Source organism: Corvus hawaiiensis, chromosome 4, assembly GCF_020740725.1.
Source record: "Corvus hawaiiensis isolate bCorHaw1 chromosome 4, bCorHaw1.pri.cur, whole genome shotgun sequence".
Classification (NCBI taxonomy): Eukaryota; Metazoa; Chordata; class Aves; order Passeriformes; family Corvidae; genus Corvus; species Corvus hawaiiensis.
In genome coordinates, this window is record NC_063216.1 from 31,233,412 (window position 1) to 31,259,542 (window position 26,131).

Below are 26,131 nucleotides of genomic sequence, written 5' to 3' on the forward strand. Positions count from 1 at the left end.
CTCTGCCCATAAAGGCTGACTAGACCTTGGCATCATCAGGACTGCAGGTGCCATCTGTTAGGACAGGGAAAACAACTAACAGCTTAGCCTGCAGAAGGTTAATGATTAAATAAGCAAGACAGAATTTGGGAGAAAAGGGGTATCACTACTTTATGAGACAGAAGAGGAATAGAGGCACTTAACAGACATGCTCTGACCTGTCCACAGCTGGACCATGGTGAGAAGATATCTTAAGCTCCTGAGAGGCTCAGGGGACATTGGATGCAATGCTGAACTTCGAGGAGTTATCTAAATTGACTCTGTGAAACTTTGGAGGTTCAGCTTATATTAAGGTTTGCTCATAATAAGAAACCAAAGGTATACTTGATGAAATGGAAGAGCAGTTAATTTAGAAATGATTAAAAGAAATAGTATTTCACCCAGGATAGTTGATTTGAGAAATTTATTCAATGACATCTTGCCAAACACTGTGACTGGACTTTTTAAAAAGTGCTGGATAGTTTTATGGCTGCTATTGATTAATAAGGCTATACCAATGACATCCCATTCAGCTTACAGTCAAAATTCAGTCCTTAGTCTGGAGGGTAAGACAGCCAGGAAAGAAGAGCCAGGCAAACACCATGATGTAATTGGAAGGATGAGTAATGGGGCAGTCTGACTTTCATCTGTTTTGGGCTGGCAATGTCAAGATATTAAGCCAGCCTAGTGGGCTTCTCTGAGTTGGGACAGGGAAACTGGTCCTGGGCTGTCTGAATTGCCAGCATGGCATAATGTCACCTGGTGGGCGGAATCTACCCAGCGTGGCCAGTGGTCTAATCCATCCATGTACTCTCATCAAACAAGGAAATACACACCTACAGAGGTGAAAATGGAAATGTAACAATCCTGGTGGGAAAACTGTTTATCCTGGCAGCTTGCTAACTGCTGTTTCTCCTCTGTGGAAAAATGCTGTCGTCTATGTATGATGCCCTAAGAAGCTGGTACAGCATATCATCATATATTAGCCTGCTTTTACCTGTCATTGTTTATAAAACTCACAAATGTCACCCTCTCTTTAGCCAAACAACTGAATTTCTCTGGATTGTATGTGTCAGACAATGGCCTTGGTATGTCTGACTCTTTCATCTTTTTTATTAACTGCATGTGGTATGGAGGGAAACAATACCCAAGATCAAGATTACAGAATCTAGGTTATCTTGTGTTTCCTCTGTTGCAGTCTTTTGAATGAATTATTTCTGCAGAACCTTAAGTGGAAAGTGGAAATCACTTAGTTGTTTTCAGCCCTTGAGTCATCTTTAATTGGAGACCTTTTTATTGCAGCTCTCAGGAACTCCTTGGTGCTGGAGCACTTGGACTGTTGCCCCTGGGTTAGGGCTCTGCAGCAGATCTGTTTCCACTGCTACAGAGAGATTAATGTCCAATCCATGACTGGGATCTGTGTATACAATGATATTTATATGTGTAGTTACTGTCATTATACATGTGAATTTGGTATATTTGTTATCATTTACCGGGGTAACAAAATTGAATTGTGCTAACAACTCTAGATTCTTTGTCGCAATTAGTAGCCATCAGGAATTGTGGCTTCCAGAGAAGACCTAGAGAGTTGACAACCATTCTCCTAATTAATTTATCACAGTATATCCTGTCTTCTATCAGCAGAGACACTGAACTGGGTCTCTTGCTACCACTCATCCACCAATTTCCGTAACCATCATGTCTGAGCTACGTATCCTTCTGTCAAATAAGTCTAGTGTGTTCAGTAATTATTGCAAGAACAAGGGAGGGAACTGATAAATGATATGGTTATATAAACCACATTTGTGCATCTAACAAATTTGAACTTCCCACTGATAGTACATTCCCAGGGCAGCTTGCAGGATTTTCACTAAGAACGATTCACTCATCAGTGAATCAGAACATGGGAAAAGGATTGCAGGAGGTCATCTGCTGTGCAAGCCAAAATCATTAGTAACCCAGGGAACCTATTTCAGTAAAACACGAAAGTTTTTGAAATCCTATTAAATAGTATCAACTAGGAGAGTCATTAGGAAATGACACAATCCAACGTGCTCCAACTGTATGTTGAGTAGGTTTTGCTGTGAATGTATTTGTGGAAATGTGAGTGTGTATGTGTGTAAGAAGCAGAGATGCTGTTCTAGATGCCAAGTGTGAGTGTATATGTGTGTGTGAGATACAGAGATTCTGTTTTAGATGCCAATTCCACCAGGAGGACGTAATATTAGGTCTGTAGTGTCACCATGTTCTCATAGTCCCTAGTGCGAGCATTCAAGAAAGGACTCACACAGCATGATACAGCACATAATATAAAAGCCAGAGTTTTATTGTATTGAGTTGTTGAAAACTAAATAAAAAAATTAAATTTGGAGAGAAAAAACCAAACAGACAGAAGATCCTGACTGTAGGCTAGCCTGAGGCAGTAATGGATTTGTGGTAAGATAAACAGAAGTAAATGAACACTTAAGCAACAAAGATCCTGATTTCCTGTCAGATATGTTATAACAAACGGGACTCAGACATATAGAAAACTTAATTACAAGACGTTGAACTGTTGTGGCATTTTCCATCATGAGCAGTAAAACTCCCAGTGAATCAAGTATCCCACCAGGACAGTGACAAATAGGTACACAGTGGTGGTTCAGTTTTGAAGAAAAGAAATACATAGGTAGGGAAATGAAAGCCTGTGTTGTCCCAGAAGTTATTTGCTGCTAGCTCACTCCTTTTTGCCCCCTTGCCCCCCAGTTGTGTGGTAGACAGGACTGAAATCTAAACAAGAGGAAGCCCTGTGTAATCTGGCTGTTGGTTGCAAATCAAGACTAAAGACACATGAACAGCTTTTCTTCTAAATCAGGAAAATGAGAAGAGGACTTTGGACAGTGATAGTGGCCTGAATCATTATGATCTGATAGGATCCCCTCTGCAAGCTGGAAAGGAAGGGCAGACCCCAGTTGTTGAATTAGGGCTGCACAGGAAGCTTAATGAAGCAGCAAATGGGGTTAAATACACAGATGTTCCCAAAAGCCTAATAAAAAAAGGGCTACTACCCTGGCAGCACAAACTGTATTTGTCCTGCACGTCTGGAGACAGCAGACTAGGCCATTTTGCAATGACATGGTATATTTCTCAAAATCTGAGAAGCAAACAAGTGCTCTGGACTTGCTCCTTTCTCAAATTCCTTGTGCATAACTTGACACACCTGGCCTTTGTGGGGTCTGGCACTTTGAAGCTAAAGGAGCTTGCCACCAGTAGCAGAAATGTGTTCATGGACCAGCCAGCAGATCATGGAGCTACAGAACCAGATTACATTCAGGCTGCACAGAGGAAACATAGCATGATGATCTCCTCACTCGCCAAGTCAGCAGTCAATACCATGGCTCAGTGGAAGGCTGGCCAGTTCCTCAACATGAGCAGACCACTGCAACTGTTTTTGGGGATCTTGCATTCCCCTGCTTTGTGGATATTTCCCAGTCTGCCCCGAGAAGCAGTTTTGCTCTGGATAGTAAGATGCTGTTTGTAAGGCAGTAACTGCATTTGCTTGCCTGGGGAATCTAGAGTGCCTGTTAGGAAGGAACTTGTGAGAAAAGCTCCCTGGGGACCTCTCCTGCCACATCTGAGGTAAATGGCTTGTTAAATGGCTGTGTTTGGTTTCAAATGGTGCAGCTGCAGGAGAGCTCCTGGGGGAGTCACCTGCAGCCTTTCCAAGGGTTCACATCGTGGGTGAGGTGTGGGTCAGACCTGGCTTGGCTGCAAGTCTGAAGAACTTAGAAGGGTTGGTGATAGTACTTGGTTGTTCTCTGAACTTTGTCCTGCCTCTGCAAACCCTCTTCCATCCACCTAGGAACTCACTAGCCACCGGTCTCCAAGAGGAGGCTTCATGGTGAGTGTGTTTGCACCTTCACCATGTGCAATCCAGCCTTCTTATTTGAGGGGTTAAACGTGCAGGAGGAGGAGGAGGCAATACTTGTCCCAGCATCGGTAAACTCAGAGCAGATTTTCTGTGGGAAGCCATCTGTCAGCTGGGGAGTGGTGCTGTGTCAATTGATCAGCTCCACCTCCAGTTCAGCTCTGCAAACTACAGATCCCTGACCTTGTAGGGTGACACTGGGGGAGTACTGGGATCTCTGGAAATACTGAGATCCTGTAATGGAGCCTCTGCTCTTTCAGACTCTTTTCAGACAAGGCAGCATCTTGCTGTCTCTTGCAGCAGGTAACTATGGAAAGCCTGAGCTTGCAGGTGAAAGGGCTGTAGGAGAAAGACAAGCTTTTTCCTGTAGCCAGGGGATTGTATTTCACCTGGATGATGTGCAATGTAAGGGACTTCTGATTAAAACTCGACCTATCCCTATCCCAAACTTAAATCTGTCTCTCAGTGGCAATGTTGAACCATGTTTTGGCTGTTTCAAGGTAAAAAAGGTGGAGAGTGAAATTTCGTCAGGAGAAAAATAGGAACTTACAGTGTTCTGTAAAAACCTGTAATGTCTGGAAGGGTAAAATACTCCTTTTGGTTTTAGACTATAATAAAGCAATAATGATTCTATAGGGTATATGTGTGTAAAAATGGTAAAACCTTCTTAGATTTAGCTCCTAATTTAAAAACTTTCACTGTGACACCACAGTGAAGTCAAATTCATGCTCTGTCTGATAGCCCCGCTGTTCTGTATCTGTTCAGCTCCTTCTCTTTTTCCTTGACTTTCCATCAGGCATGCCCAAAAACAAGTTGGGAAGAAAATTGTGGCTTTTGGACATTTTTCTTAGTTCGCTTTTTGTCCCCCCAAAAAGGTGGTGGCTGAGATTTCTATCCTGCTCTATCAGCAATTACTCCTGATTTATTATGAGAGGGACACTTTCTTCTATACTGTTGTCTGTCCTTCCTTCTTCACCCCTCTCTGAGTGCTGAGTTGGTTAGGGAATGAAGAACATTTGGCTAGCCCAACTATTGGGGTGATTAAGTGCCAAGAGACATCTTGGCAAACCAAAATCTGGACTGGCTTGCACCTCCTTAATGCTCTCATTTTGAATATAAGTTGCCTCTTCTTGCTGCTTCTGTAATAGAAGTGCCAACAGTTGCTCAAGAGCAATTATTGCATGCACAGCCAAGTGGCCTGTGCTGTTTGATTTAAGGTGGGGTGCTTACATTTCTCAGTGGAGCGGAATTGTTTTGCTGGGTTGTGATAAAGCTGTCTATTTGGTGTATTGATTTTTGATGTTCTGATACACTCTTGTTAGTGAAGAGCTCCGAATTTTCTCCCCGAGTCTTTTGGGGCTGAATTCCCTTCAACAGTTAGGCGGTGCACTCATGTGGAACGAACTGTCAGCAGCCATTTTAGCTTGACCCTGTTTAAATCACCAAGAGGGCATTACTTCCTGCACCTCACTGTCATGCCTACTAACTCCTGAGAGTGTATGTATGCAGCCTCAAAACACTAGTGGATTTACCATCTAGTGTCCCCGATTTGTCACTGAGGAAGTAACTGGACAAGACTTCCAGACGCTGTGTGTCAAATGTTCCTGTAATTCAATAACCAGGCCCTTCAGATCTTGGACTGTCTGCTAGAAATGGTGAAAAATTGCAGTCAGTTCAGAGGCTGTTATGCATAAGTATAGAAAGGCTCCTGCTGAACTTAATATAAAAATAAATACTAGTCATCGGTGTCACTGTCTTGCCTTTTCATGTTGCAGTAAGGCTGAGTCTTCGCATTCTACCATTCAGTTTGCTACAAGTGGCTTTCAAAGGCACTGTGCAATGAAGGGTGTTGGAGATGCTTGTTCAGGCTTATTTTTGAATTCTGGCAGATTCTGTGACAATAGTTTGATTTTTTTCCTCTGTCTTTTCTAATTTTCTGCATAAGCTTCAAAGACGCAAAGTATCTCTTTATTAGAAGAGTAAGTTCTTTTCATGAGTGTAGGAACCCAGAGTGCCGAGAATATTTCTCTGCCTGTTTTTAAGGGTTCTTTCACATGAGCACAGTTCTGAGAGAAGGGGCTGAATTCCAGTGATAAAAAGTGTGAGATGTTTTCCATGTATTAAGTGGCTCCAGTTGCTGCTCCTGTTTTTTTTTTTTTTAACTTAACTTGTCTTCAGTTTGTTGCTGTCGTCTTTTCCTTTTTCTTTTTGCATACACTTATTTTTCCACTAAGCAAAGAGCAGCCCTAAGAGAACTTTCACATTGTGGGTGGTGAGCTGTATGGAGGAAGTTTAATCACCAAACCTCGTAATAAAGGCATGGGGATCTGGGAGCAAGGACTCTTTCGTATAGGATGTGACCTGTAGGGAGCTCAGGGAAGAGAAACAAACAGCTTAAGACTGGGTATGGGATCAGACTTTTTTTTTTTTTTTGGTAATTGCTGAGCTATAGCATATTTTGTCAATATAGAAAATGGCTATAGGTAATCAAAACCAAGATTAAAGCATGAATGGATGATTGATTAACTGCATCCCTGCTGAAAAACAGCTTTACCTGCCAGGCTGTAGGAGACTTAATTTGGTAGAGAGCTGTTCTAAATCTGACTATCTTGAGGTAATGTCTTGAGGCACAATGAGTTTTCCCAGGTCTCAAACTCCTGAGTACGTCCTTTTGTATCTCTGGTCCAGTTTTCCAGGGTTATTAAAAGAAGGTGGGGCTGTTCTCATTCCTAAAAGCGGTGCTTGGATTTGGAGAACTTTCTTATTATAATGGAAATCTCTACACAGAGAGATACAATTTAATTCTGCTTTTTTTTTTTTGTTTTGTTTGATTTGGTTTGGTTTTTTCTTTTTTATTTTAAAATATGTGGTTGGGTTTTTATGATCTAATCCTACTCCACAAAAGTCAGCAGGAGCTTGCAATTGATTTTAAAAGATAGAAGATAAATCCCTAAGAGAGCATATTGGCAAATACTTTTTTCCATTCCTTTCCTTCATGAATTGGGCAAAAGCAGGGATTTGCATTTTTCTGGATCTGTCACAAATTGAAAGCCTGGTATCTGGTGAAATCCCAGGACAAAGAAGATGTACATTATGCCATTGGAGGGCTGAGGTCTGTATAAAACTCCCTTGGAGTCTTGGAGGTTGTAAAATGGTACATGTTCTGATTTTTGCAAAGATGAACTTAGCATGGTAGAAGGATCTGAGAGCAACACCAGGAGAAATACTGAGCTGACATTTCTGTAAAACATGGTGTCAACAAACCTGATCATAGTTTAGAAATCTCTTTTTTTATTTTAATGTATTTTATGTTATTCTGAGACTGAGCCTTCACAGTTGTAGAACTCTGTGCTGTTGCTCTCTCTGAGAGGAGCTAGCAGTAGAGATTGTCAGAGCTATTTGTATTCAATGCTTTTGCCTACTCTATTTGTACTTTGGTCTGGATACTCAAACTAGAGTGACTGTCCCAAAAATCAGTATCAAAGCTGCTGTGTATCCTGTTTATGCTACATATAAGGTTATGATAATCCTGTGATTAAAGCTCTTAATTTCATGGAAATATTTTGTACATATTTTGTTTTTCTGTCCTCACTTGTGTACCACTTGTTCTCTGTCTGTTAGAATCAGGCCTAACATTTGAAACCTTTAAGTAATTTTGGCAACCTGCCTTTAAAAATAAAGTAAGGACAGCTGGTCATAAAAAGGGTTTTACTTCTTTCTCACTTGCTTTGCTTAAATTTTAAAAAGTTGAAAATCTTTAAGCTCTGGCCAAGATAGGAAGTAAGATTCTGTGTGCCTACCCCTTTATGCTTGATGGATTGACTAGGAATGCTGTTTATTTCCTTTGACCTATTCTTGTTTTCTTTTTCTCTCTCTTCCTCTCTTTGACTTCCTATTCTAGGATGAGTCATCCATGTTCTTCCAGTTTGGCCCATCAATAGAACAGCAAGCTTCTGTCATGCTCAACATCATGGAAGAATACGACTGGTACATCTTCTCCATTGTCACTACTTACTTCCCTGGTTACCAGGACTTTGTGAACAAGATCCGCAGTACCATTGAGCACAGCTTTGTGGGTTGGGAACTGGAAGAGGTCCTTCTGTTGGACATGTCCCTGGACGATGGGGACTCAAAGATCCAGAACCAGCTCAAGAAGCTCCAAAGCCCTGTTATCCTACTCTACTGCACAAAGGAAGAGGCCACCTACATTTTTGAGGTGGCCAACTCAGTGGGTCTGACAGGCTATGGTTACACGTGGATCGTGCCCAGCCTGGTGGCAGGGGATACAGACACAGTGCCATCTGAGTTCCCCACCGGGCTCATCTCTGTCTCATATGATGAATGGGACTATGGTCTTCCTGCCAGAGTAAGGGATGGAATAGCCATAATCACCACGGCTGCTTCTGATATGCTGTCTGAACACAGCTTCATCCCTGAGCCCAAGAGCAGCTGTTACAACACCCAGGAGAAAAGGATTTACCAGTCCAACATGCTCAACAGGTAAGGGAAAGAGCTAGGCCAGCCTTACAAAAGGGCGGTCAAAGATGACCTCTGATACCAGAGTATTTCTGCTAGGGCATGTGGTGCTTTGGGGCAGCAGGTGGTGTTGGCCAGAACCTGGGCAAGGGGGGGTGAGCTGAGGGTGGGGCCCATGTTGCTGTGCATCATGAGTGCCAGTGTTGTCACCCCCTTAGAAAGCCTTCATACAACACAGGGGGCACGTGAGCATGAGGAAAAGGGATAATGAAGGCATAGTGCAAAAATTTGAGTGTGCCCCTCAATGCACAAATTTTTGCTTTCATAACAGCACTGAACTTCTTGGAGTGTCTTTGCATGAGCAGGTCTGCAACTCTCAAGTGGGTTCTTGCTGCAAGCAGTGGGAATGTTTGTGTTGATGTCTAGAAGGCACCAGCTTCTGTTCCAGGCACTAGCACTATGTGAACAGGTGTCCCTTATGGGTGATGGTAGTGTAACCTATCTGGAATAGTTTCATGGCAACTGTTGTCTGTACACCAAGTGTCCTTCTGCTGAACTACAGGAGAAAAGGAAGTGTAAAGAGATGTGGAGAACTAGAGATGCAAAAAGAGTTAGAGCCATCAACTCTGCTCAGATCCTCCTTCATCCTCGAAGCCTTTAGAGCCCTTGGATGTCTTAAGAATCTGGTTTACCTCAGAGGAGGGCTTGTGCTGTCACCCTGCTCTTTGGCACTTCATTGGCTGTTGTCTGTTGGGTGTTTTGGGCACCATTCTCTCTTGTGTACCTTATGCAGAAAGCCTAGTACCTCGGTTGGAACGGCAGGTTTTTCAAAATTGAAAAGGGTATTTAAACACTGAGAAAACCTGTTTGAATAAACATCTTTTTTTGTATCCAAAGTCAGATTTTCCTAAGAAACAGTGCTATGACATCTGTTTAAGGGCATAGAGGAAGCTTGTGGTGGAACAACCTCTAGAACAGCGCTCTGATCACTAAATGTTCCTTTTTGTCCGACATGGAATTTTAGCATGTAGCAAAGCAACCCAGATAATTAGATATGGAATCCAGATGCCCCCTGACCTGCTCAGCTGTCATTGTCCAATGTTTTACACATAAAATCCTTGGATATGTTAGATCCTTTGTGGTGTGACAAGGACAATCCAGGCAGTAGCCATCAGGCCACACCAAGCTCAGTGTCTTTGTTCATTTGTCATGTTGAATCACTGAGCAGTGCAAATGTGATGGATTGGTCTGCATGCTGTGACCCCTTGCTGTCAACTGTCCTAGGCAGATAGGGGTACTAGAGGACAAGAAAGCAGATTATTGCTTTGCCCGAATGCTGGGGACTGTAAGAGAACTTTATTCTTTGGCCCAATAGATTATCCATATTGCTATTTGTTCTTTGTCTCTGTGATCCATTGGCATATTACCAGCTCTTATTGTTTTTACTTCCTCCTCCCTATGCTGTTTTTTTTCTCTATGTAGGCCTTGAAACTACCAAAGGTGCCCAAAGCTTTTATCTCTTTCCTTTCCAGCTAGGCTTAGGGGTAAGGGTTTTTTCTGCTGCTCTTTTGAGTCATCACTGGAATGATTAAGCAGGGAAAATATATTTAGAGTATACAAAGTAATGAGAAGTAACATCAAGGCAGGCTTTTGTTCTACCCAAATGAAGAGGGATTTTGGGGGGAGCTCTACTGTGTCTTTTCAGCAGTTATCTAGAAAACAAAACACTCCCTGCTATGTGATGCAGCATTCTGCAGAGACCTTCTGCTAATGAGTTCTGTTGACACTGTATTAACCTATGCATAACATCATACCCATATAACTACGCTGCTTCAAGGACCCAACACAATCTCTCTGCACAGCACCTTTTTGCATTGTTTAGAAGTCGCCAGCTCAGAGACTCTTGAGTGTAGATGTGACAGTACTGTTGTGCCGTGTAGATATGCCCTGAAGCCTGGGCACCCCACATGAAAGCAGTTCTTGTCACTTTTGAAGATCCTAGCTTTCTTCTCACCTTCATGGCCCAAACCATGCTGTTTCTGCTCCTTTGTCTGCTTTGGCTACAGTATTCACAGGAATGAGTGCCAGTACGTGTAGATATACCCAGCTTAGTTTGGGTACTGACATCAGTCTCATTGAGAAGCAGAGTCAGTCAGTCTGTGCCAAGCTCTGTTCTGCCACTGTGTAGATGGCTGCAGGCACCTGAGCTAACTCAGAAATAATTATACTTTTGCAGTTACTTGTGAACACAGTGCAAATATTCGCTTTTCCCCACATGGTGCTGGCCTGTGAGGGGGTTCTGACCCTGCCTCCTTCTCCCCACCACCTGCCCATGTTTCCACCCTCTCTGTATTTCCAAGTGAGATGGTTAAAAAGTTTGACTTCAGTGAGTTAGGTGCTTAGTTTTTTATTTAAGTCAAATTACTTTCAGGCACCTTTTGAAGTTTAGAAGCTAGTGGTGTCTGAAATAAGCCATTGCTTTTACAAATCCAAGGGTTCAATAGAAATCAGAAGACTTCAAGCTCAGCCTCACGCCAGAAGTCTGTTCAGGAGGAGAGGTAGAGGAGAAGCACAAGATGTGGAAAGAGGCAGTCATGAAGATGTGAGTTCACCTTACTGAGCCAAAACCCACAGAGATTAATAGCTGTAATCTGTGTTCATACCTTCAAGTTCCATTGAATTTGCTGGAATTTACTATGTACTAAGATTTAAACCTCTCTTGCTATGCTTTTTTCTGTCTGGGATATTACAGATTCTGCAGACCTGGCTACTCCATACTTTCCCTAGCCCCTTCCACCGCTTAGGATCCCACAGTACTTGTGCACTGTGCACACCAGGTAGCAGCAATACCTGCCTGTCTGGAACACGGTTTGGCTCATTTTGGACTGGACTGCAGGTTCTGGAAAGCTAATTTCAGCCTTGCTCTGGATCCAGCAATACTATATTCAGCAACCTGCAACTTACAGTTCCCCCTCCACATGCCTACACAGAACAGAGAAATGCATGTACGTGGGCTTGATGTCTGGGGAGACAAAGTGTATGTGTATGTGACCTCAGATAAGGCATCACCCTGTAGCTACTGTTTCAGAAACTCTTGAAGCTAACCCAAAGTGGTCCAATTTACTTCAAATCCATAGCTGGGAGGCAATGCAGTAAAGGAATTTTTCCATTTTATTCTTTGGAGAGTGACACATCCAACTAAAAAAATGTGTAATTTAGTTCAGCTGTGGCACACTACACACTAAGACTGTGAATTAGTCATTTCCCAAGATCTGCCTTTGAACTCTGACCATTTCTTACTTTTTTTCCTTGTCTTTCTAAAAGAGCAGTTGTTCTGAATGCAGCTAAAATCAAATGGTATTGCTCAACAAGGTGTCAGTGTTTGATCTGGGTGTATAATGGAGTAAGGAGAAAATGAGCTGAATGTTGTTCAGATTCTCCATATCTTTCCTCCTTTTTACACTGACACTTGTTCATTTTTGCAAGAACTTGTGCAAACAAAGTTTTATTTGAAGTATGGCTGCAAGCACAAAAAGAAACAAGACAGACTGTTATCTAAATGCCATTTCTTGACAAGGTAGGTGTTTGGTCTGCATCTTCTTGTAGCACTAATGGTCTCATAGCAACTGTTTCTGTCGGTTTTGAAACTGGTTCTCTTTTGTGTTAGACTGGAACTGCAGAAGTATGATCACGACCATTGAACATTTTGGATTTTGTCCAATAAGTGAACCTGCTGATGAGATAACTCCACTAAAGAGTAGTAAAATGATACTTTGAGAGAGGTTTGTTCTACAAGGTTTGTTAGTTATCTTTTTGAATGATTTTTGAGGAATTTTTCCTCTAGTGAGGGATTTATCTCAATTTATGCTGATAATAGGCTTAGGTGGTAATTTGGAGTCCAGATATCCAAATGCTGTTTCCCAGTTCAGTTACAGTCTTTAATTCTTTGTTCTGTTTGTCATAATTACCTATTCATTTATTCTTTCATTGTCCCAGAAAGAAATCTGGTATGAATATTTCAGTCTACCAAGTTTATAGTTATCCCAATATCTGGTCTTCTGGGCACCCAGCAAAACTACTGTGTGCTCTCCTCTTTTCTACTGAATGAGAAGATCTCAAAGGTTGGGAAAGAAATGCTCAGATAAGGAGTTCTTAACTCTTGGCCCTTCCTAGGAGAGTTGCTAGGCTTCTAGGCATCCTGCAAAGCTCATCTTTTCTTCCTTCACCATGGCTGCTGAGGAGTGAGTGGGCAGAGGTGGATGTGTTTATAGGCAGCCTTCTGCTTATTTCGTTATTTTAATTGATGGGACAGATTTCCTTGAGCTCTGGATTGGTGCTTCTCATTACAGTTTCGAAATGGGAAGAAATAACTAAATGACAGGAGTATTCTTAGGAGTGGAATTCAGAGATGAGTCATAAGAAAGGAATATAATTTCTGGCACATATTTGAGGAATGGAAGCTCAGCTGTTTTGTATGGATATTCACAGTCTTTGGGCTACATAAGCTGTGGTTTTATTGTAGCCTTCAATGAGACCTGGGTTCTTTCTACTTGTTGTCATGGCTGCTTGTGAATGCTGGGCCATAACTACTAGTTTGTTGTTGTAGGGTTACTAATGAGTTCTCCACTGATTGGCTTTAATAGTCTCTCATTTAACACCAGGCTGCACACACCAGATTTCATTTTAATAAAAAGTGCAGTGGAGCATTTGCCTTGGAATTAAAATACAAATGTGGAATTATACCACCTTTGCAAAGAAATACTTTTAGAGGGAAACAAAGTTAAGGTCAATTCTGTACCTCAGATTCTTCAAATAGGCAAACAGCTGGCAAGCTTGCTCAGTGCATTGTTTGGACATGACACTTCCACTCTGGGGGAAGTAACATTCATCTGTAGCTTTACCTTGCCAAACAGATAAGAAATGCAGAAGAACCTTTGATGAGTGCTTGGAAACTGTTTTCCCTGAAACAACCAGGGCAAGCTCTGTTCTCACATGGCTGCACTTCCCTAATAGAAACTAGGATTTTCTGGGCTTAGATACCTGAACAGTGAGTCAGTGAGCAGAGAAAGTTCTTGCAATTGGGTTGTACAAACAAATTGCTTCCTTGGAAACTCAAGACCATATGGGCTGTACATATCCCTAAAAAAGTGCAGTGCTCCTTCAGGGTATTGTGTCACCCTGATACCTGTCAGCAGCACCATGCCCATAGCACCCTGGACCTGCTTTCTCCAGGTCAGTGCCAAGGACAGTGCCCAGGAAACACCTTTCCTTGTTTCTCTGGTCTCTCTCAACCCACCCTCCTGCCCTCTCCTCTCCAATCATGGCAGCCATCGCCTTCCAAGTCAGACACAGGGGTCATCATATGTCATTTGCAGGTACTGCCATGGAGCCACTCTGTGTTGTGTCCTAGTTGAGTGGGCCATGCACCTTCACATGGTGCAGCTGGGGAGCTGAGGGCAGGAATGGACAATGGGCCATTTGCATCACTCTTTCTTAATTCACAGGTTTGTCGAGTGACCCTCATACTAAGAGACAGGAGCCCTGTCTCACTCAGTTTGGCAGGGCTACATCTCCCTGCATGGCAGCTGGCTGGGAAGCCCTGCTCCAGCCCTTGAATCCTGTGATGCTCCAGTTGTGGGAGGCACAGTGCTGGGACTTGCTTCTTATGCTGGAGAGGTGGTGAGAGAAGGTGTAAGTGGCATGTTCCCAAGGATGCAGAAATTGCCCTTTTCAGAAATTTGGAGGGTGAGGAGGCGTATGTAACTTTTGACCTTTTGGAGCCTTTAAGCCCATGTCTTGTTAGCAGCTGATTATGTTCCCTCTGGTTGGTGTGTCCTGCTGCCATCAGGCTGGTGCAGACTGGCAACATGTGGCCTGAGCGCTGGTGACAGATTAGAGATCCCTGCTGCTGAAATCTGCTTGTTCCTGTCACTGCTCCAGCAGCAGCTGGAGGCTGGGGCTGGCCTGTACCTCCTGCCTCTGTCATGGTCTCTCTGCCTCCCTGCATCCCTTGTTGTACGTCATTCAAGTCTCTGTTCGTGCATACTGCCATCTCTTTTTTCTGCCCCGGTCTTGCATGTCCTATTGCATTTCATTTGCCCTGTGTGCATTGCAGTGGTGCAGTGCTGGTGAAAGGTGCTGGGTTCGTTGGTTTGGGGCTACTGGTTATTCATGATACCTGGTCAGGAGGTGAACAGTTGTGTACCGCCACATCTTGGAGGAAGTGTTGACTTCCTCTGACTCCTTGTTTTTCTGTCACTGGAGGGGAATGCTGAGGGCAGTTTGTAACATGCTCTTGATCCAAACCTCCCCCATACAGGCGGGCTGCTAAGGGTGCCTGATACAGAAGGGCAGCCTGCATCTGGCTGTCCTTGCTCTGCCCAGCTCTTAAGCAGTACTGCTTGGGCAGTGGGAAGCACAGCTGTCCTGCAGTGGAAGGTCAAATGTCAAACTAACTTGTATGCTAGTAGGATACTGGAGATCGCTGGCTTCTCGGTGGGAGTATATGATGGCACAGCAAAAATGTTTGTTCCTCAGCAGGCACCACAGGGTGCCTTAGTCCTGCATAGCTGGGATTTGTCAGCAAGGGAGAGGAGGCACTTGTTCTGAGTGGACGGTTGGGTGTTTCACCCTCTTTGCAATTAAAATAGGATCACAGAATCACAAAATACTCTGAGTGGAAGGGACCCACAAGGGCCATTGAGTCTAACTCTTAAGTAAATGGCCCGTGCAGGGATTGAACCTGCAACCTTGCTCTTGTTAGCACCTTGCTCTAACCAACTGAGCTAATAGAAGGGTTCACATGAAGTGGTGGGTTTTTGGCAAGAGTTATCTTTTGATTAAAGGACATACCCTTTCATAAACGCCTCCAAAATCCACCAGCTGGGAATGAATTTTGGTATGCACCATCAGTTTCCAGATGGGAAAATGTCCATGTTCTGCTTCCAGCCCTCTGAGACATCTTCTGCTCTGCAGCCAAGTCCAATTAGTGCTAATACCGTGGCAACTTCACTTGCTGGTGACAATATGTTTAACGTGTGCCTTCAGACTCTCTCCACTCCTCATGGAAAATGAGTCAAAATCCTCCCCTCTGTGGTGGAGCTTTGAAACCACAAACCCAGCTCTGGCTACAGTTTAGCACCAGCTACGCCATTGCTGATCCTGCTCTGATCACAAAATGCAGTTAGGGCGCTGTGGGCTTTAAAGCACCTCAGGGAATTTGAAATCCTGCTTTAGCAGAGCAGCAGAGGGAAGGTGAGAAATACCCTCTTTCCTTCAAGAACTGGCTTGATGGGGCAATGGATATTTTCTGGCTTGCACACCTGCACACTGATGGCTGGCCATATGTGGCTTCATCACTGGCACCTATCAGGAACATGTGCATTTTTTTTTCCTTTCTGATAGAAATGTAGGGGTTTTTTTTTGGTTTTTTTTTCTTCCCCCCCTCTCTCCTCCCCTCAGACTTAATGTTCTTACTATCTTTCAAGTTTTTAAAAATAGGAACTGCCATGTTGCTATGGCTCCCTGTGCAACTCTGGAGCAGCTTTTTCTTCTCTTTGATGCAATTTGGGTTCACGATTCGGTTTGACAAGACACAAGACCCCATTGCTGCTTGCACCTAGTGCTCCCTCCTGGAAGGCGGGGGTGGGGGAGGCATGACAGCCTTTGTGTTGTTAGAAATTCACTAAAAAAAAGGAAAAAAATTAATTTAGGTGACCTTTCTTGGAAAAGAGTGGAGGTATTAACCCTGGTATGTCTGGGATGAGATTTTTTAGCGTTCTGCAGTTTTAACACTGTTCCTGTGGTTTAACTTTCAATGGGGTGTTCTTTTCCCCTTTCTGTCCTACATGCTTGCGTGATGGAGCTGAGCCCTGTCAAACAGCTGCCTGCTCCCCTGCAGAAGCACCTGCTGTTCAGTGGCTTTTGCCATCTATGCTTTGTCCAAGAGATTGTGCGTGGTCAAGTGCTTTTCTGAATTGAGGCTTAGAGCACTCCTGACTAGATGCTGCCGATGAAATTCCTTTCAAAATCATTGCTTAATTGCTTAAAGGGTTACTTGAGTCTTGTACCCACATGTTGGGAAAATGTGGATCTGCATACCTGTGGGGCAGCTGAATACTTATCTGAAAGGGACCCAACCAAATTTTGCACAGGTAACAGGTTTTGAATACCTGTTACCTGTGCAGAATCCAGACCTCCCTCTGCAGTGCACAGACCTCTTCACTGGCCTATTTTCAAGTAGCAATAATTTTTAAAGTACATTTTGTTTTACTTTGCAAATTTTATTTTCACTCACAGTCCAAAGGTGAACATTTTTTGAAAAATCTGAGCAAAAAATCCCTGTTCATCCAATTTTGAGTTAAGAGAGTGTGAAATTTATGAATTTGTTCTGCTTTCAAATAATTAGCCGGCAGTGGGATTTCTGTTGGTGTGGACAAATAACTCAAAGCTAGCTTCACTTCAAACTTCAGGCTTGCACTGTTGGACATGGGATTCCTGCTTTGCTAACGTTAGAAAATGTGATTTTGAATATAAACATTTGAGGGTGATGTATGTTACCTTAGTGTAATTTTTTTTGTATTGGACATTCACTGTGCACTATATTTCTTGAAGTATTTGAATGAAATATAATCTAGAAATGTGGTATTTAAAAAGCTTGAATGTGAGTGAAATAATAACAAAGAAAATAGAAATAGCAGAGACCTGTCAGCTTGCTCAGTACACCCTGCTCTATCATTTCTGCAGCATGTTCTCTCCTGATTTAAGTAATAAAAATGTCCCTACTCAAGCCTGCAAGCACCTTAATATAAGATGAATATTAAAATCTAACCATAGTTGCCCTTGAAATGATCAATCAGGCTGAATGCTGCCAGCCATCTTCATGCAAAGAAAGCTCTTTTCCACCCCTGTGGAGAGATTTCTGAGCTTGTTATATCACACCAAACAGGTCTCTATACCTGTCTTGATTGAATAAAGATGCTAAGGTGATTAGGCCTCCCCTTTGCAGTAGTGTACCATGAGAAATGGTGGAAAACCAGCTGTGGTGAACTTAGTGATGGTCTTTGTTAAGGATCTGGAGAGACAGCAGATAATCAGATGAAGAGGTCACCCTCTTGATGGTGTGGTCATGGTGGAAGAGAGCTGCCACAATGGACTGAAAACCCATGAATCTCTGTAGCGTGACAGTGGCTAAAAATGCACAAATGCTGACTCAATGCTGGCTTTTTTTCTGGTTTTGGAAGCTGTATTAAAACAAGATGGAAATGAGTTTTCAGTGTCTTGCCCAGTGTTCTTCCCTGTATTATTAGTGTCACAAATGAAATAATTTTTCAGCAAGATGGCTACCTCCAGTAGCAGCGTCAGCATCTTGCATTTATTTATGACAGGCCGTAGCATCTTTTATCTGCAGTTCCAAAGCACTTTACAAAGTAGAAAGGGATGGCTTAATTCACCACAAAAATTCAGCCATCTCTGGGGCGAAATAGAGCAACTGTTCGACAGAATAGAGTATGAAGTAGAGATGAATACTGCACCTTTGCTGGAGCTGCACGAGGAATTTCAGCTGGCAGAATGAATTTACTAGAGGTGGATTTTCGCCAAGACATTGGGGGTGTTTAATGAGCGCAAGATATTAGCAGCAGTGCCATACATGCCTCTCGTGTGGCTGTGCAAAGCAGGCAGCCAGCAGCTCCAGAAGTGGTTTCAGGAAGGAGGTTAGCAGCTTTTCCAGCGTGCAGACTTCAAGAGCAAATGATATCTAATTTCAGTGACCTCCTTCATTCCAAGAGCATGACATGTTTTGAGCTGATTTATCTAGATTCTACATTGATTATCTGCATATTTGCCCTGGAGACAGCCCTGGGCAGAGGGAGATGTCCAACAAGGCTGCTGCATACCTGCCACTGGTTACAGATGAGCGATATCCAGAACTGGATGGGGAGCAAAAGGGTTGATGGCAATGAAACTCTGAGAGGATGCAGCCACATGGGTAATAGATGTCATATATAAAAGATGGTCCTCCCAAAAGCTTTCATTGCCTTCTTCCCTCTTAATGTGTCACTGACAGATTAGGCCCTGTGAATGACATGAGGTACCTCAAACAGATTGCTGCAAGCGATGCTTTCCACCTTCTTCGCAAAGATGCTGATGTTGTCCTTCTGCATCTGAGTAGTGACGTAGGGCATGGTGAGACCATACAAGAGCTGATGCTTAAGCCATGACAAAATGCTCTTCAGCGTCACCAAGGGACTGTGAAGACTTTGAGGTGCAAAATACAGATGCTTACAGCCTCTGAATAAATCTGAACATCGAGCAGCTGCTCTTCAGTATGCCTAGTATGTATTCATGTCAGAAAGCTGTTCTGCAGGGCAGCGTGGGATATTAGGCTTTCCAGCATTTGACTTGCCCAGAATCCAGGAAGTGCAGCAGAACCATTATTTCAGAATTCTGCATGCTCTGCTGCCTTTGTCTCAGTTTCCTTTTCCTTTCCTTTCAGGCACGTAGCTGAGATATTAGGGGGCTTTACTTGGAGATCTGTTTTGGTTTTAATGTAGCTTTGAGATGGAGAAGGTCTTGCTTTTTGCAAATGTGAGACTAGAGGTCAGATGAATCATAGAATAACAGAATGGTTTGAGTTGGAAGGGGACCTTGAAGATCATCTAGTTCCAAGCCCCCTGCCATGGGAGGGACATCTTCAGCTAGGCCAGATCGTTCAGAGTCCCATCTGACCTGGCTTTGAACATCCCCAGGGATGAGGCATCCTCAGCTTCTCTGGGCAACTTGTTCCAGTGCCTCACCCCCCTCACAGTAAAGAATTTTTTCCTAATACATAATCTAAACTTAGGCTCTTTCAGTTTGAACCCATTCCCCCTCATCCTGTCACTGCACGCTCTTTTACATCGTCTTGCCTCATCTTTCCTGTAAGTTTCCTTCAGGTACTGAAAGGCCACAATTAGGTCATCCCAAAGGCTTCTCTTTTCCAGATTGAGCAAACCCAATTCTCTCATCCTTTCTTCACAGGAGAGGTGCTCCAGGAAATGCTCTGGAGGTGGCACCAAGCCACAGTTTCTCTGGTGGCTGTGGAAAGATGATAGTTCTGGAAAAGGCCCCAGTTTGACTGTCTAGAGTGAGAAGTTTACTTAATTTACTGATTTGTATTTTTTTCTCCAAGCAATTTTGCATGGAAGGCTCAAGTTTGAATTGACGAAGGCACAAGCTTTGCAATGCTGTGAAATTGATTCGGAATAGTTTATTATAGTTCCATGAAATTGCTTAACAAGAAAGTTTGGCAGAGTGAGGGAGCCAGATGAGAAAAGCATGGCACTTCCAACAGTGGGTGGCACTGGGAGTACCATGTAAGCCAGTAAGGAGGGTATGTAGGCATTCAGGGGTAGGATTAGCCACAGGGGAGAGGAGAGCTGCCGAAGTGAGAGGCATCCACCAACTTGCATTGCAGATCAGGCTGGTTTGCATTGTTGCTGATTTCGTCCCTTTTTGTCACCCACTTCTGAATCCTCACAAAGCCTGCAGAAGGGATTCTGCCTCTTGGTGCTCAGCTGCAGCAGCTCAGAAACATTTGTTGCAGCCATCAGTTGTCAGTGTGGAAGCAGGTCCCCAGAGGAAGGCACTGACAGAAAGGGAGTGTGGGGATGTGGTGCAGCTGGAGGACCACTTGGGGAAATATAAAGCATCACTGGGCTTGGTTTTAGAGCACTCACTGTGAAGGACATGCAGCTGGTTCTCTAAGTGGAGGGCTGTGGGTGACACTGACTTTTATTCCTCTGTGTGGTTTGGAGCTTGCCTTGCCTTTTCAGATGCCACAGGTCAGAGCAGCAGAAGTACCCAAAACCAGGCAGTTGCATGGATGCTGTGACTTTGGCTGTGGCTATTCTGCTGAAGCTGAGCAGTGGGAACTCCTATGCCAGGAAATCCCTGAACTTCCTCTTGTCACCTGAGAAGTCAAGGGAAAGCAGCCATATAAATTTGTCACATTTGTGACAGAGGTTCATGCTGAAAGTTTCTTTAAGTATCAAAGCAAGCTGTGTGGTAGCACCTAGGGGTCTCCTCTGGAGATGGCTGAGTGACAAACGGTCCTTGGTCTGCTCCCCTCACCATCACAGCAGAAGGGAGGTGTTGGGCTGGTTAAGGAGACAAGCACTGTTGTGCCTCAGGCTATTTACTTAATCACTACACCTCTAGGAGGCTGCTGCACAAGACCGTGGGCCTCAGCACTGAGGGTATTGAGGGTGTTCTCAGTGTTGCTGTAGTCTGGTGAGGTGTCAAGGCTTGGTACCACCAGGGAGCTGTGGAACAAGTTTTTCTCTGGTGGCAAATGCTGGTGGGACTGTGAAAGATGGGGATAAACTGAGACGGGTCTGTTTTACAAGAATGGCTCTCTGGTAACAGCTCACACCTTTACTGATGATGTTTACCTACGCCAAAAAGCTTGTTTTCCTAGTCAAGTCCTTATGCCTTGGTTTTGCCATGTCTGCCACGTATTTCACCACTAAAAACGCTATTTCTTTATGTTCCTTCTTCACGCCAGGAATCCCTTTTTTTCCCCCCCTTTTGTCTTGTCAGCAGGCATAAGAACGGTGGGCTTGTTCTGGCCAGTGGGTGCAAGAGGAAATTTAGAATATATTCTTTGGCATTATTCAGAATCTGTTCTTCTGCAGTGCTTCTATAGAAGGATGTAAATGGTGGGTAGTCAAACAGAGGAACAGAGAGGATGGAACAAGTACTTAGATGTTTGAACTAACAATTTTTTTGCTTCCTCCTCAACCCACTGATCCTAATGGGTTTCCCACTGTTTGCCTGAGAGACCGCTGAGAGGGGTTGGGAGTGGGACGCCTGTGAGCTTGCCAGATCAACAGTAGTCCTTGCTAATTGACCTTTTATCCTTCTTTTTCAGCATAATTTTTGGGGCAGGCTTGCAGGTTCACATTGTGGAAGAAGAGAACAGGAGGTTGCAGGGGAGGCAATAGCCCATAGGCAAAGCTTATTGCACTGGTATTTCCATGATTCCATGCTCGTGGTGTTTTGCAAACAGCTAGGGATGAACCCATTGCTCTTGTTATCAGTCATGTCCCCTTTGTGTGTCTCTGTGTCCTTCCATCACTGCCATCTTCCATTTTCTTATCCTTCCCTCAATAGGTGATTATTTTCTATAGAAATATTAAATCTTAGCTTAAAACAGAAGAGCCACCCCATTTTTCCTAACCCCTTTCTTTTCCTCTCTTTCATCTTTTCTTCCCATGGAAGTATTTGAAACAGCAGAGGTTCCGGAGAAAGGCCTTTTTTTCCCCTCCCTTTGTGCTTTGGCTCTGTGTCCCTTCTTCATTATATCTTCCCTTTGTTATTTTGTTCTGTCTTCCTCCTCTCTCTGTTTTCTCCCCATCTCTCAACCCTTCTTCAAGGCTGTTTCTTCATTAATATGTTAATTTCTAGCCCAGGAATGCTTCTTGCAGCTCACTGTTCACCAGGGAGAGCCAGAGGAGAGAGCCAGGAGACAGAGAGAAAAGGGAGAGAAAGAACAAGAAAAAAGAGTAAGTCAGTAACTTACAACAGGACAGGACAAGGGGTGTTAGCAAAGGAGAATCTTGCACTGACTGGTGTCATGATGCCAGGGAGAAGAGGATTATCCACAGTTTGGACTGGATTGGTCTTTGTCTATTGTTTTGACATTTTCAACTTCTGAAGCTTAGTATTAGTAGGAAAAAAAAAGTTGAAAACTAAAGAAGCTCTGAACTCTTTTTTTCAAGTAGTGCCTTTTTGGCAATTTCTAAATTATGTTTCCCTCTGCACAGAAGTTTTTTAAACATTAGCTCCTACTCCCACCCTAATATGGTCTCTTTGTTTCATTTGATGCAAACTTATTGTCTGTATGGTCTTTGCATAAGGCTGTGGGCATATTTTGCAGGCTGAACAAAACCATACCAGAAATTCTCTGAAGGGAGTTTTACCCCAAAAGAAGCTTTCAGGTGAGAAGTTGGGAATGTTTAAGCTGCTGTTCAGGTAAAGAGGTACGAATAAGGACTATAATACTACAGAAGTTATACAGCAGTGAAAATGTTAGGGAACCTGGGGTTAGAAGGAGCATGACAACTGCCATTAGAGACAGGTGTGATGAGTCAAGGTTTTCCTTTCTGCCTCCCACCAGTACAGTTACTGGGTGGAAGGTTGCAAAGAAAGAAGAGGTAGAGTCAGGCACCTCTGCATCATGCACCAGATCTGGGAAGGATGCAGAAACCAGCACTATTGCAATTTTGCCCTGAAATTAGGAAACCTCTAGCAATTGTATTTGCTGTTTTATATCTAATGAAGCGAGACCTCTGTCTGTGCTCGTAGTCCTAGGATCGTGATTGCCCAAGCAAATAATTAACAATGCAGCAATGAAAGCCAGTGCTGGGGAGCTGGCAGGGTGGGTGGCTGGAGGTGAGGAAGCAGTTCTGAGGAAGGGCATGTGGTAAAGGAGGGACACAGGAAAAGACAAGCTCTGATACAGTGCTGCAAAACTGGTACGAGCTGGAAGCAAAATAACTGGGGAGGAAAACTCAGGGGGACTGCTGCAATGTTCTGTGAAGCCCAAGGCCCCCGAGCCAAGAGCCTTTCATATATTATGTACACACAAATGTGTCAGAAGAATATTATTTAGGTTGCAAAGGCAAGCACTTCAAACAGAAGAAAATGCCAGAATTAAGGCTGCAATCTTAATTTGGCATTCTTGTGTCTATGCATTACAGAGCAGTGGTTTCAGTACTATCTTTCAAGGTAGGACCCCTGCCTGCCTCTGTATGCAGGATGGGTGACATTTCCTGACTGAGCAGTGATTCAGTATTTTGTTTCCTTTGCCTTGCCTAATGTGTATCTTTAAGCTTTGTATTGTGTCCGCTTTCACAGGCTGCTGAGAATTGAGGATTCTTTGTCTCAAGGCAAATCTGTGGCATGTTAGGCCAGTATCTCATGAAGTTCATGGATTTTCACCCTACTCCTACGAGATGAGAGGACACAAGCTGCTTTATGTAAATCCAGTGTATAGGCGGGAACTGAGGTGCAGCAAGATTAAGGTCAAAAATGTCTATTAATTTTTCATGGCCCATCTGAGACACCTAGCATCTCATTATTCAAAGTACTGATCATTACAGAATGCTTTCAGTGTTCAAAGCAAATTTCTCTTTGTCTTCAACTCAGCAATTCTTCAATTGCCCCCTGCCAAGTCTTACCTAGGACTGAGCACCGGTTTTCATTGATTTTTTATTAATGTAGAAATACAAATTTGGTGACATACAAGTTATATGGGCTGTTTGTTTATACGCTGTATAATTGTTTGTTTTGCAGAAATCGTCTTGAACCCAGGAGAAAAGCAAAACAGCCTCCAAACCATTTCCTTTTTTTAATTTTAATTTGATATTTCTTTCAATATATTTGAGATGAAACACTGAATTTCGAATTCAAATTAGTTTATGACTTCAATATGCATCTTCCTTTCATTTGAAAAAATGATGTTCAGATTCAAAAGAAGACAGGCTGAATATATGTATATCTTCTTTCAACAAAGTCAAAACTTTATATTTACTGATTTGCCAAAATTGGGGTCTCAGTACAGTACTTATTTTTGTTTGGAATTGCCACCGGACCAAAAAGAGGGGCCAGAGGATTTGTCCAGCTTTTGTTAAACATCCAGAAAGTAGGGTGCACAGATTTAGAGACTGCTTGTGAAAAAGTATGGTTTATAAGATTTTACTGATCTCTTCGCCCTGGTATCCAGTAATAGGATGCATGTGAATGGTTTGAAGTTGTGCCATATGAGGTTTAGACTGGACATTAGGAAGGTTTTCTTTGCTGAGAGGATGGTCAAACACTGGAACAGGCTTCTCACAGAGGTGGTCAATGCTCCAAGCCTGTCAGTGTTTAGGAGGCATTTGCACTAGATGATTGTTGCTGGTCCCTTTCAACTGAAACATTCTATTCTATTCTATTCTATTCTATTCTATTCTATTCTATTCTTTTCGTACCACCACCCTGCAGAGGCAGGGACAAATCCAGCTTTGCAGTACAACTTTCAGCTGGCTTAGCCATATGATTTTCCTGGTTTTTTTTCCATTCTCAACCTCTCACTTGATTACTGCCCACTTTCCAAACAGCTAAGTTTGATTCCCCAATTAATCTATCTAGTGCATTCAATGAGACCGGGGTCCTGCAAGAAAAATTGTTGATTCGGGACCGATTCTTAGTAGTTATGCAAAATGGATGCAAAATGCATTCAATTTGGTTGAATAACTATAATGCTGATGTTTTTGCTGTTCTGCAGTGTTTGATTTTGTGTAATGAATAAGCCAACACTTTGCCAACCTCCATGGTTTAGATTTCCTCTCCCACTGCTGACCTCTTTTGTCTTGTCTCCACCAGCTTGCCTTGTCTGTTCTGCCCTTCTGGCTTCTTGTCCCAGTCTGGTTCTCACCTAGCAAAGTTAGAATCTACCTTACAGACAATTAATCTCGGGTCCAGAACCTGGATCTAGAAAAATCCAGCCTTCAGTGGTGGACTGTGTCACTTGTTTTCATCTATTTCCACTTATCTCCTATTCTGACTCCTTGTCCAATCTGTCTTCCCCTCCCCTCAGCTCCAACAAGTCACAGTCTTTTTGTCCAAATAGTACAGGTGTCACAGCTCCCAGTTCTCTTCTCCCATGTAGCATTTTAGCCCCATACTTCTCACAGTGTCCCAAGTCAGTGTATCCTGATCATCTTCCTAGCTCTTTCCTATTGCTTTGGAATTAGCCAGCCTCCTTTTCCAGTGATTGCTATGTGCAGGGAGCAGGCACAATCATGGGAAATACAAACCCAAGAGGTGTATTCCTCCTTCTTCTGCTTCCCCAGTCCAGTTATGTGTAGTTCCTTAGACTATAGAAGGTCCAGTGAGGAGAGGATTTAAAAAAGGCTGGGTTTTTTTTTGAAAGCTCTTTTAATTTTTCTTGAACAACTGTAAATTGCAGTTTTTCCAAAAGCTTATAGCCTGTCTAGGTTTTCACAAGTATGGGAAAAATCAGCATGAAATGAACATTTGCTTTCCTCTCTCATCAAAATTCATGTCCCTTGAAAGCAGAGAACTACTGGAGCTTTTTATAAAGGTCACTATCTTTTTCTTAATGTTGGTAAAATAGCTTTTTTCCTCTTGCCTGTTTTTGGAAAAGAACAGACCATTTTAACTTCATTCTTCGTCAAATATCAGACATGACATGAACATCTGATATGGAAAATGTCAATCTTAAAGATAAAATTTGGCATAGCTAGAGGAATCTATAAGGAAGGCTTTACCTTGGGAAGAAGAGGACAGTTTGAAGAGATGGTGGTACCAGCTCTAGCAGTGTAGATCTCTCCTCTGTCTGTGGGCTTCCTGGAACATTTTTAGGAGGTCAAGACAGATCTGCTTACTGGCTGAATGTGTTCTTGTAGGGTCTTAAACCTGGGCCTCAGTCAGCAAGCAGAGACGCTAACTGTTTTATTTCAGTTTGAACTGAAAATGATGTTTCTTAAAAAAAAGAGAAAGTGTCTACCCCAGGCTTTCAGCACCTTTAATGTTCATTTAAAAACGTATGTCACACAATGAAAGAAAATCGGTGCCAGTCCCCAGCATGGAACTAAAACCAACCATCCAAGCAGTTAGAAAAACAAGTGAAAGAGTAGAAAAAAATCCAATCCTCCACAGGCTGTCCTTTTCTTTTTCCTCGTT

At 43.1% G+C, this 26,131-nt stretch overlaps 1 protein-coding gene across 4 annotated transcripts in view; it reads left to right on the forward strand.

Moving 5' to 3' along the window:
• The window catches only part of GRIN2B (glutamate ionotropic receptor NMDA type subunit 2B), a 223,975-nt gene that overhangs the window by 93,909 nt on the left and 103,935 nt on the right, over positions 1–26,131 (forward strand). For all 4 annotated transcript variants that reach the window (XM_048300227.1, XM_048300225.1, XM_048300224.1 and 1 more), the window contains exon 4: positions 7,827–8,425. In XM_048300227.1, the coding sequence (XP_048156184.1) occupies positions 7,827–8,425 (599 nt within the window). The remainder of the gene's footprint in view (positions 1–7,826; positions 8,426–26,131) is intronic.